This window comes from Camelina sativa, chromosome 6 (genome assembly GCF_030686135.1).
Source record: "Camelina sativa cultivar CO46 ecotype springtype chromosome 6, ASM3068613v1".
In the NCBI taxonomy this organism is placed as follows: domain Eukaryota; kingdom Viridiplantae; phylum Streptophyta; class Magnoliopsida; order Brassicales; family Brassicaceae; genus Camelina; species Camelina sativa.
In genome coordinates, this window is record NC_141885.1 from 6007186 (window position 1) to 6019161 (window position 11976).

The 11976-nt window shown below is 38.0% G+C and overlaps 3 protein-coding genes and 1 pseudogene across 3 annotated transcripts; 2 read left to right on the forward strand and 2 right to left on the reverse strand.

Moving 5' to 3' along the window:
- Positions 1–235: 235 nt before the first annotated feature.
- Positions 236–728, reverse strand: LOC147942324 (uncharacterized). The gene is made up of 2 exons (XM_087456017.1): positions 682–728; positions 236–521 (listed from the first exon to the last, which is right to left on the reverse strand). Exons 1-2 carry the CDS (start codon positions 726–728, stop codon positions 236–238), a joined length of 333 nt encoding a protein of 110 aa, XP_087312143.1.
- Positions 729–1146: 418 nt separating this feature from the next.
- LOC104790530 (large ribosomal subunit protein eL34x) lies at positions 1147–3124 on the reverse strand. The gene is made up of 4 exons (XM_010516302.2): positions 2991–3124; positions 2809–2888; positions 1571–1680; positions 1147–1488 (listed from the first exon to the last, which is right to left on the reverse strand). Exons 1-4 carry the CDS (start codon positions 3067–3069, stop codon positions 1395–1397), a joined length of 363 nt encoding a protein of 120 aa, XP_010514604.1. The 5' UTR covers positions 3070–3124; the 3' UTR covers positions 1147–1394.
- Positions 3125–5332: 2208 nt separating this feature from the next.
- LOC147942325 (uncharacterized) lies at positions 5333–6717 on the forward strand. Its single transcript, XM_087456018.1, has 2 exons — positions 5333–6206; positions 6347–6717. Exons 1-2 carry the CDS (start codon positions 5333–5335, stop codon positions 6715–6717), a joined length of 1245 nt encoding a protein of 414 aa, XP_087312144.1.
- Positions 6718–9862: 3145 nt separating this feature from the next.
- LOC147942326 (uncharacterized) lies at positions 9863–11976 on the forward strand (annotated as a pseudogene).

Consider the following 11976-nt stretch of genomic DNA (forward strand, 5'->3'; position numbering starts at 1 on the left):
ATACGAATCCTAAAAACCTACAAAGATAACAAAACACTATTACGACAGCAGGGAAACTGCAGAGGATTATAGGGAAAACCTACCGTAACAAGAGGTAAACAGTGACTTTTGTGCAACTATAGCCAAGCACTATCATCAGATAATATTTCCTTAACCGTGTCCATTGATGTTAACCCATGGGACGTATTCAATTGCATCCAGAAGCAACCCCATAATCATGTGAAACCAAAAGTAATTAGGCAAATGTTCTTTTTTTCACCATCCACATGAACCCTAAGCAGCAATGAACCATCAACAACTTGTTTTGCAATCTTCTTTCTGCTATTGGGCTCATGGAGTTTTCGCCGTCGTTACAAGCTCTTACCGTAAGCACAGACTTTGATAATCTTCTTCCGTCATGAACAAAGATACGGTTCAATGATGATGACGTTAATGCAAAGTCCACACGTGGATTTGCTGCAAAATTGGAGAAACTCACTCTTGTTGGTTTCAAGTGTTTCTTTAGATATGGACTCTGATTCCTGCAAGTAATATTAATGCAAAACACATCAATCTATGTTAACGGTAAACCCCATATCTGCTGATCTGCATATTCAATAATTACAAAAGCTATGATTTAACAAAAGAAACGATTACAACGATATAAAAAAAGAAAATATAATGATAAGAGGTGAATAAAACCTAGGAGCAAGGTATGTAAGAGAGACACGGTCCGTGGTTGTCGCCATCATTGCCTTGCCGGCTAGAGATTTCGAGACTTTTTGGGGTTTAGAATACAAAACGTCGACAACTACAACTTTAATAACGAGGTAGCTCAGATTTTAGGGCAAAAATAAATAATTTGTTGGGCTTTCTTATGCATTTTTAGGCTTTCTTTAAAAGCCCTAATAATATCACAAAACAAAGCCAGTTTGCATTAAACCGATAACGAATTGGCTAATCAATTAGTTGTCCTTCAGTAGTAATCCAGTAGGACTGTAGGAGTGTATGATAAATTGATAATTGATAATTGGTTACACGTGTGTACAATTTACAATGTATTATATGGTCTTGCTACATTACTCGTTGAACACTTCAGATCTTCCGCTACTTCGTCATTGTCCTCAAAGGACCTTAACTATTATTATCTTGTAAAGCTCTCCAAACTCTTCATAAACTCTTATTCTTGATTAGCTAGAAAATGGTACGACGATGGACGAAATATACCAAATAAAGTAACCAATGAACACAAACGGAGACACTTCAAGAAAGTAAAATCTGAGTGGAGAACAATAAACCGAACCCCAGGTATCATGAAGAACAAATATAGCTTTTTCAATCCCTACAATATAGTTCCTCTTCATCACTCTCTTATAACGTATTGTAAAACTCCAAAAAGGTTTTATTTTCTTCTTCTAATTCTTTGGTGCAGTCTTCTCCTTTGCCTTTTGAAGCTTCAAAACCTTCTTCACAATCTTCTGCTCTTCCACCAAGAAGGCCCTGACGATCCTGCAACAGATAAAAGTGCAAGATTAGTTGCAATGCTCTAAAAAATCAACTTTTAAAATGGAAATCTGTGAAATGCACTTACCTCTCCCTAACAGCTACTCCAGATAGAACACCACCATATGCACGATTCACTGTCCTCTCGTTCCTTGACAACCTCGACCTTTTGTACTCAGCAGGTCTCAAATGTGGAATCTGCAGTTACATATATTGAAAGTATAAGAAATCATGCTAATAACACCACAAGGGAGCTTTGTTTTGCTCTGATTTTGAGTTTTACGTTCTTATTAGATTAATCACAAGTGTAACCAACACTTAATAATTCAATAAGCACCAAAGACCAGATGTAAGAAATTACCAACTCATTATATACAGTACCAAGTATTTCCACAATCACAAGAGAAAAAAACAGAGAAAGCCCAATGATGCTTATCTTAAAGCAGGCTATCAAGTTAAGATAGGAAATGACATAAATGATTATGAAGTCTAGCTCTACTAAGATGATTCACCGTGATGTAAACCTCGTTTTTCCATATCAACAGCCAAAAAGTATCAAAGTTTCCACTATATTACCAAAGCTTAGCAAACCAGCAACAAACAAGTTCGAGAATTCAACCCCTAAAGTGTCTACGTTTTGAGTTGTAGTTCCGGATTTTGCCTCAATGCCAAAACAAGTTGTTATGAATCTAATCCAGCCAAAACTGAGACACATTGTCCACTACATAAACATGAACCTTATCACCAAAATTTAGAAACTTTTTCCCAGATTAGTTGAGATAAGAAACTATCTAACGCACATCGATAGGGAAGAACCCAATTTGAAACAGATAAGAAATGAAATTGAATAGAAGGTAAAGTTCCAAAATAAAGAAAAGTTTACCCCTTATGGTCCGTATCTTAAGAGCATGTTATCAAGTCAGGTAAGAAATGACTGAAATGGATATGAAGTGTACACTACTAAGACGAGTCTAGATCAATGGCAAAGAAACATGAAGCTTTTCACTGTCTTATCAAAAGTTAAGCCAAACACTTTTATCCCTAAAGTGTTTGAATTCCAAGTCTAGTTGCAGATTTAGTCCCAAACCAATGCCAAATGAATCAAAACACAAATAGCCAAAACTCAACCCACGTTTGTTCACTACAATGTAGCTAACACAAAACACGGACCCTTCTACCAAAATTCACAAACTTTTCTCCAATTTTTGGTTAAGACGAGAATGTAGCTCACACAAAACACGAACCCTTTCACCAAAAATTCACAAACTTTCTTGAAACATATAATCTAAAACAGATCAGAGAACGAGATTGAATAGAAAAGCTTACTCCTTGGATCCTCTTGCCAGTTACAGGGCACTTAGGTCCACTAGCTCTCTTATTCGTTGTCTGGTAAGTCAATTTCCCACCTTTAAGCAAAACCCACAAGTTCAAACAAAACCATAAGTACAATCACATTTCAAGAATCACTACTAAGAGAGAGAGAGACATTAGAGAGATTGGTACGTTACCAGGAGTCTTGACAATGCGGTGCTGGTTGGACTTGGTGGCGTAAGAGTGACGCGACCGGTAAACAAGGCGTTGAACCATTTTGCTAAGCTTTGAGATAGTAAGGAGAGACGAAAATGAAACAGTAGCGGATGTTTGATGTGAGTTTATATATTGGGATGATCTATTAAAGCCCTAGATCCAACGGATGTGGAGGTTACAAATCGACGGTTCGGATTGATCGTATTATTTATTTTCCTTTTGTTTCTCTTTTATTTTCTAGATTTGAACCTGAAAACATTGGTTTAGCAAATTTGGTTAGGATTTTAATTGAAATCTTGTAAATTTTTGGTTAGGTTTTGTTTGGAAGTTGTAGTTTCGGTTCGCCTTTTAGTTACATCTAATTGTTATTTTTAAAATACATTTTTATTATAAATTTTTTCTTTGTTAAATATTATTTGGATCTTAAAAATTAATTCAATAAAATTGTATTTTTCTTTTTGGCTTGTTATTTCAAATCTAAAATAATAAAACCGTAATTGTAAATTGTAATTTTCTTTAGTTTGATTTTTTATTTAAGGTTTAATATAATAAAAAAAGGATGGACTCTTATTTGGGTATCCCAATTCCCAAGTTTAAGCGTTTTAAAGAAAAATCTGCAACTACAGTATATAAATTAATAAAGTAGGGACCATGAAAATTATTAATTTATAGAGGTTTTAATTTATCGATAAATTAATAATTATTAATTTATCAATAAATTAATATTTTATTAATTTATGAAAAAATTTTATCATTTTCATAATTTTGAAAATTTTCATTTACAAAATAATATACTTTTATTATCATTTAAATTTTTAAAGAATTCTTTTAATTTATAATCTTGGCTATCGTAATAGGATGAATATCAATGGTTTACTAGATTATCTAGGCAAAAATGATAAATGTTAGAAGTTTAGAGTTTAGAAAAAATTGCTACTATTATCCTTCATAGTAATGATGAAGTCGAAGAAGATATTGCAGTACATTTAAAACCAACTACAAAAAAATCAATTATTACATCTATCACTCTCCACAATTTTTGTATGTGATTTGAGAAGACAACAATGAAAAAGATTAGAGATGCGCTCCAACAAGAATGCAAATTCAAGAAAAACCAAGAACAATAGAGTTATATTTCACTACATTTTCTTAGATATATATGTATATATATATATATATATATTAGTTTATTTGATTATTAATTTATAATATTGATGGACCATATTTTTACATAGGATTTCCAAAAAAATATTATCTTATTATTTTATCGAAATATGTCATTTTTTCAACCGACCCAACTCGCGACCGGAAGAATTTATTAATTTATAGCGAGTATTAATTTAAACAGTATTAATTTATAGAGATTCTACTGTATGTCAAAAGGGAAGGATCATTTGCAATAATAAAAAGATATTATTATGACTTTTGTTAATGTTTTGGTTATCATTTGTTATTTTGGTTTGGTTATCAAAATAGATGTGTAACATTGTAAGAAGGAAATTTTCGTGACCAATCTATATTAACATTTTCACAGCAACTTTGTGAAATAAGGCTTCAAGTTTAGAACTCTTTACAATCCTATGTCATTATCATTAATATTTTTAATAATTTTAATTATAATCAAACGTATATCCCATTATAATCGCATATCAATTTTCCAGTTAATTATCTTACCAAATTCGAATTCTAATCATCCGAGATTAATCAATCATATACAATCCCGAAACAAAAAATGTTATAATTGAAAGGATTAAAGTAAAAAAGGCGAAACTTCTCTCCCATGCACGACTCTCGGTGTCTCCACCCCCCCCCCCCCAACCAAGATGCAAGTCCTTACCCGGATCTTACCTAACACCTTTCACTAAAGAAGGTACCTTTACCTAGTCGAGTAACTATCTCTCCTATCCTGCTGCTCTTCTTAAAACCTTTGCCTCACAATCCCTGATCCTCCTCGCCAATCCAACTGTACATATATCTCTAGTCCTCTAAAACCGAAAACCATGACCTCCAGAATCCCTGCTTACCAAAAAAGAAAGGGTTTAGCCCAAAGCTATTCCCCACCTCCAAGAAAACGCATAAAAGCCCCCGAACTTGTATTTGGTCTGCCCTCATTGAAGAGAATTCTCTTACCCTCGTTGGTCGCTTAACAAACCCTGCAGGACAACGGATCTGGGCCCTTTTGCCCTTCTTTGAAAACCGCTGGAACTTGAAAGGAAAAGCTAGAGGATCCGACCTTGGTCATGGTGTTTTTCAACTCCGCTTTGACTATGAAGAGGATTTACTCAAAGTTCTAGAAGAGAGGTCGTACCATTTTAACCAATGGATGGTTATATTACAATGGTGGGAACCTGTTATCTCGGACGCCTTCCCTTCAAAGATCCCCTTTTGGGTTGAAGTACAGGGGCTCCCTAAACACTTCTGGAAACCATTAATGCTCCAAACCATAGGTGAAGAACTGGGAGAAGTTTTGGAGATAGACATCTCCTCAGACTCGGTGAACATTAGAGTTATGCTTGATGGTCTACAACCACTACTCAAGGAAACAGTGGTGGAGTTTTCAACAGGCTTAGAGATGTTGATCTACTTGGAATACAAAAATCTGAAAAATCACTGCAAGCATTGCCTCAGAATTACTCATGATAAGAAGAACTGCCCTGTTCTAAAGGACTCAGAGGAACAACAAGGCAAATCTCACCCGATCCAAGTCTCATCGAATCCTACCTCCCATGGAACAGCAAGAAACTACTACACCCCTGAAGACAATTTTATGGCCCCAAGATCGCGACCCCACAGTCCTGCAAGGAGCATAAACTCACAGAGAAGCTCTGCTCCCCAAAAGAGAACCTATGAGCATATGGAGATGGAATCTAACCATAGCTTTGGAGAAGGAACCCGTAGTAACCATCGACCTCCTTATGACACCTATAACAGATCTAAGGATTCCCACAAACATTTTCGGGACAGGACAAGATACCATGAATCCCTTAACAGGGAGCGAACCCCATCAGCTCCCCAACCAAGAAACCTTCAGTGGCGAGAAAAATCTCAAGCGTCCTTTCCACATCAAAATGGTAACAACGACCCTTTTCGAACCCGTCGACTACCACTTGAGCGTTTTCAAAGAGAGGATGATAACTCTAAATCTATATCCCCGACTAAGGATTTTCAGAATCCACCACCCCTCTTCCTTAGGAATGGTTAGTTGGAACTGTTGTGGGCTGAGGAACCCCATGAAAGTTGGGAGGATAAATGACATGTCCAAGAAAATTAGCCTTGGCCTTATCTTCCTAATGGAAACAAAAAAATCCTACTGATGTTGTCCTGACAAAATTAAAAGGTTTGGAGTTTCCAAAAAGCTTCCTAGTTCCCCCTCTATCTCCAGCATCTGGTGGATTAGCACTCCTGTGGAAAGACAACCTGAAGGTAGAGATACTAGATTATTATCCAAACTTCATTAATGCAAAGCTCAAAGCAAAAGGGAATACCTTCCTGGCTACCTTTGTTTACGGAGAACCAGATAGAACTAAAAGATCAGAGATCTGGAACGCTTTAAGTACTCAAGCAAAGGATAGAGATGAACCATGGATACTTATGGGGGGCTTTAATGATATTATCCATAGGGATGAAAAGTCAGGGGGACCTCCTAGATCAGAAGGCTCTTTTCTGAATTTAGAGCCTTTATTTCGGGGTGTGATCTCTATGACTTAAAGCACTCGGGCAACTGCCTCTCCTGGAGAGGGAAGAGACACATGCATTTTGTCAAATGTTGCCTAGATAGGGTTATGGCAAATAGCTCTTGGACTTTGGCTTACCCGTCAGGTCGGTGCGAGTATCTTAGGTTTGAAAGCTCAGATCATAGGCATGTTGTGACTTCTTTTGACCCTGTAACAAAGAAAAAAAGATGTCTGTTCCATTATGACAAATGACTGAAGAATAATGATGAGGTCAAAACCTTGATAACTGAAGCCTGGAACTCCTCCCCAAATGCAAAAGGAGAAAAGAGACTCGGTCTCTGTCGCTTTGCGGTGATAACCTGGTCAAAACAACACCATACTAATAGTCAAGCCCTTATCCTGGACCTCAGAGAACAATTAGACGAAGCAATGAGTGACTCTACTTGCAGACAAGGTGAGGTTGACTCTTTAAACTTTCTCTTACTGCAAGCATACCAAAAGGAGGAAGAATTCTGGAAACAACACAGTCGCCAGTTATGGTTAGCACTGGGAGATAGGAACACCGGGTATTTTCATGCTGCAACAAAAGGAAGAAGGGCTGAACAATATATCAGTTATTGAAAAGCAACCTGGTGTTCCTGTTTATGAAGAAAAAGAGATAGTGACTGCAATCTCAAACTACTTCCAGGATATTTTTACCTCTTAAAGTGGGAATAGGCTCTCCATTGTGCACGAAGCCTTAACTCCACGAATCACGCCGGAGATGAATGATTAGTTGATAAAAATGTCATCTGCTGAGGAGATCAGACTAGCATGCTTTTATATCCATCCGGACAAAGCCCCGAGACCTGATGGGTTTTCGGCTTGCTTCTTTCAAAGTAACTGGGAGACAATGGCTGATAAAGTGATTACAGAAGTCCAATCGTTTTTTTGTATCTGGCTCCCTCCCCCAGAATATAAACCACATCCATGTTAGGCTCATCCCAAAGATTTTCAGCCCCACAAAAGTTTCGGATTATCGACCCATCGCTCTCTGTTCTGTCTACTACAAGATCATTGCAAAGCTCCTATCTCACCGACTCTAACCAATCCTTGCAATCTGCATATCAGATAACCAGTCAGCCTTTGTCCCTCAATGAGCTATCACAGACAATGTCCTAATTACACATGAAGCTTTTCATTATTTGAAGACATCAGAGGCTAAACTAAGATGTTTTATGGCTGTCAAGACAGACATGAGTAAGGCTTATGACCGCATAGAATGGGATTTCATCAAAGCTGTCCTTGACAGCTTAGGTTTTCATCACCAATGGACTAACTGGCTCATGCAATGCGTAACCACGGTATCATATGCATACCTTATCAATGGTCAGGCTAAAGGACTGGTGAATCCACACAGGGGCATACGCCAAAGCGATCTACTGTCCCCCTGCATCTTCATTTTATGTAGTGAAGTCCTTTCCGGTCTCTACCACAATGCACATGCTCAAGGCAGCCTGATCGGATTGCGAGTGTCAAAACACAGCCCAAGAGTTAACCACCTCCTGTTCGCAGACGATACCATGTTTTTCTGTCATTCAGACAAACATAATTGCTGGACACTGAAGAATATTCTGCACAAATATGAAGAGGCATCTGGTCAGCAAATCAATCAAGCAAAGTCACCAATTACCTTTTCCTCTAAGACGAGTACTGAAGTCAAGATGGAAACAAAAATAATACTAGGCATATCAAAATAGGGAGGTCAAGGGAAGTACCTGGGACTACCGGAATTGTTTGGACGCAAGAAAAAAGACCTCTTCAGTGAAGTTGTTGATAGGATTAAACAACGGGCCTTAAGCTGGTCTTCCCGTTTCCTCTCATCTGCTGGTAAACTAACTCTCCTTAAATATATTCTGGCGGCTATCCCATCATACACAATGTCCTGCTTCAAGCTCCCCAACACTCTGTGTAAACGGATTCAATCTGCACTTCCTCGATTCTGGTGGGACTCTAACAATGGAAAAAAGAAGATGTGTTGGTTAGCGTGGAAAAAGTTGACAAAATCAATCAAAGATGGACGGTTAGGTTTCAGGGATATTCAAATCTTCAATGATGCGCTACTGGCCAAAATCAGCTGGAGAATCCTGTCAAACCCACAATGCTTGTTAGCAAGAGTTTTATTTGGGAAATATTGCAGAACCAACTCCTTTATGGACTGTAAGCCCCCATCATCGGCTTCTCACGGTTGGCAAAGTATATGCATTGGAAGGGATTTACTCAAACCCCATCTGGGATGCCTGCTAGGGAGTGGAGTTTCCACACCAATATGGATAACACCATGGTTATCTCTCTCACGACCTCTTGCACCTTTTGGTCCACCTACTGAAGCCATCCAGAATCTCCCTGGCTCAGACCTCCTATTACCAAACTCGACAACCTGGAACAGAAACCATATCCGCCATATCCTTCCCCTTTATGAGGAAGACATTCTTAAACTAAGAGCAAGTGGAATTCATGGTTCTGATGGATGGGGGTGGTTACCTTCAGTCGATGGTCTCCACTCCACCAAATAAGGATATTATGAAGGATTGTGCTCAAAGGATTATGATGGACCCGAGGATCTACCTGCAACAAACTCTGATGAAACCCAAGGAAACCCACCTGTTTCTTTTGACTAGAGAACTAGCATCCATGTTACTAACTGTTCCCCCAAGGTCAAACTCCTCCTATGCAAAGCAGCACAGAACGCCCTCCCGGTGGGTGAGTCTCCTTCATAGACATATCAGAGAAGAGGCTAACTGCCCTCACTGTGGTGACCCGGAATATGTCTGTCACCTCTTCTTCCACTGCCCCCCCCCCTAAAAGATCCCATCAGACCCGAACTCATCCGTAACTTTAAATCTGGCATCGCTATAGGATCTCGAATGATTAATCTCCCACCGTCCGGACTTGGTCATGGCCCTCTCTTCCCATGGATTATCTGGTCCATTTGGTCAACCGAAATCGCCTAATCTTTTATAAAAAACAGATTCAGGCAGAGGAGAGCCTCCTGTTAGTAATTACCAGAGCTAAAGAATGGCAATAGGCACAAGTAAAGGAGAATCGAGCCAAGAGGCCAAACCTGCTCAATCCGCAACCACCTTTGCCCCCTTTCACAACAATATGTCACACGGATGCGTCTTGGATGACAAATAAAAATGTGGGTTTTGGCTGGATCTTCAAAGATCGACCTGGAACAATGTTGCGCTATGGATCCTCATCCTCCGATCATGTTGATTTCCCCCTTGATGGCCGAAGCAATAGCAACTCTCACAGCAGTTAGAGTTGCAATTGAATCGGGTTTCACCCATCTTCATTTCGCTTTAGACTCGCAGACGCTGGTCAAAGCCCTTAATTCGAGGATCCGATCTAAGGAACTTCACGGGATTCTCTTTGATATCCTGAACCTTTCGACTTCTTTTATCAGATGTTCTTCAATTTTACTCCAAGAGACAGAAATGTCGAGGCTGATAAAATGGCAAAAAAGACCCTTTTACTTTATAATGAACCCTGTTTAATTTAATGAAGGTAGTTGGTTGTTCAAAAAAAAAAATACAATCCCGAAAATATAGAAATTGGAACAACTTTCTTTAACTTCCTTCCACTCCATTCCTGATTTTCTGCAAAATTAGCAAATCGGAATCATCAATCAATCATATACAATCTTCATCATCACATTTAAATTGGCAAACATGATAAATATTGAACGTAAAAAACTCAATTCTACCAAACCAAAATCAAACCTTCCAAAACAACTAAGATCTCAAATATTCTCAAAATTCGATACGCAATCATAACAAATCCCAATGGAAAGCTATATAAACAGTGCCTCACCAACAAACATCGACATCCAAACACATCCATAATCACACAAAGCTCAAACCTATACAATCAAAATTGCATCATCTTTCGCTTTCCTAAGAGACATTCGTCCTTACAAGACCGCCTGGAGAATCCAGGTCAAAGTCCTGTATAATTGGCGCCAGTATACAGCCAACACCGGCGAGACACTTGAGCTCATATTGGCTGATGAGACGGTGAGTATCGAGTTTTATAAAACCATCTATCTATATTCAATTTTTACTTATCATAACTTTAACTATTTTAATTTATAGGTAATGAAAATTCAGGGAACCGTGAAAAAAGACTTGGTCAACTGATACGTCAACCATCTAACAATTGGTTCATGGAGGTTCATCGAAACATTCTATTTGACTCATGTTGTTGGTCAATTCCGTCCGACCACTCATTTATACAAACTGAGTTTTGTAAATGGGACCTATGTTACTGTGAGTGATCCTAAATCAGATTCACACTTCCTAAGTTTGACATCATTTGCAAAGGTTGAAGATCCTAAGTTTAACAGTAACATGTTGATTGGTAAGAAGAAACGTTTTACAATGTTTATTTCTACATAGTTATGTTTGATAAATCAACAATCTAATTCTTTGTATTTTTATGATCAAAATACACAGATGTGATTGGTCAAGTGGTGAACGTTGGTGATATGGAGACTGTTGAAGTTAACAACAAGCCAATGCACAAACTCGTATTTGAGATGCAAGACGAAATGTAAAATCTTTGATGGTTCTACTTTTTTTGTATTTGGTATACTATTAACTAATAGAAACTTTCAAACAATATATAGGGACGAGAGGCTATCCTGTACCTTGTGGGGATCATTCGCTGACAAAAGTTTTTAGATACTGTTAGACAGCAAATGGGATCATTGTTGTTTGTGTCCGCAGGTTTGTCAAAGTCAAAATATACAAAGGTAATATCCTGGCCTCACCTTCCTGTATAGAAAAACATAATATAGATTACAAATATGATGGATTTTGTATAATTGTGTGCAGGAAGTAAATATCTGTCTAATTCTTATGATGCATCACAAGTCCATCTCAATCCAGCTTGTACTGAATTTGATGTCTTTATAAGATCGTAAGTATTAAAATTCTTCACCTATGAATAAAAAAATATGTTCTAAAAACCTACCACTAACACTTGGCCTCTGAAAACATATAGTCTTCCAAATGACGGCCTGTCTCTTGCTTTTCGTGAAACTGTTCCACCGCTGCAGATTGTGCCTGTCATCCAAGAAGACACAACTCAATTTCCAAGGAAAACCATTGCATCACTTCTCGAATCGGTTGAGATTTGGCGAATTAGACTAATTGAGACTGCCCATGGAAAAATTAACAATCATCATCTGGAACTAGACAAAATCGACAATGAATACACGAAATCATCCACAACGAAAGCGAAAATATAA

What these genes read in the sequence shown, in the direction of transcription:
- LOC147942324 (XM_087456017.1), bottom strand. Translation starts at nt 728, where the DNA reads ATGGCGACAACCACGGACCGTGTCTCTCTTACATACCTTGCTCCTAG. An exon ending in CTTACATACCTTGCTCCTAG is followed by an intron (nt 522 to 681) that starts GTTTTATTCACC and finishes TATTACTTGCAG; the next exon opens with GAATCAGAGTCCATATCTAA.
- LOC104790530 (XM_010516302.2), bottom strand. Translation starts at nt 3,069, where the DNA reads ATGGTTCAACGCCTTGTTTACCGGTCGCGTCACTCTTACGCCACCAAG. An exon ending in CCGCATTGTCAAGACTCCTG is followed by an intron (nt 2,889 to 2,990) that starts GTAACGTACCAA and finishes TTTTGCTTAAAG; the next exon opens with GTGGGAAATTGACTTACCAG. An exon ending in CTGGCAAGAGGATCCAAGGA is followed by an intron (nt 1,681 to 2,808) that starts GTAAGCTTTTCT and finishes ATGTAACTGCAG; the next exon opens with ATTCCACATTTGAGACCTGC.
- LOC147942325 (XM_087456018.1), top strand. Translation starts at nt 5,333, where the DNA reads ATGGTTATATTACAATGGTGGGAACCTGTTATCTCGGACGCCTTCCCT. An exon ending in ACCCCTCTTCCTTAGGAATG is followed by an intron (nt 6,207 to 6,346) that starts GTTAGTTGGAAC and finishes CAAAATTAAAAG; the next exon opens with GTTTGGAGTTTCCAAAAAGC.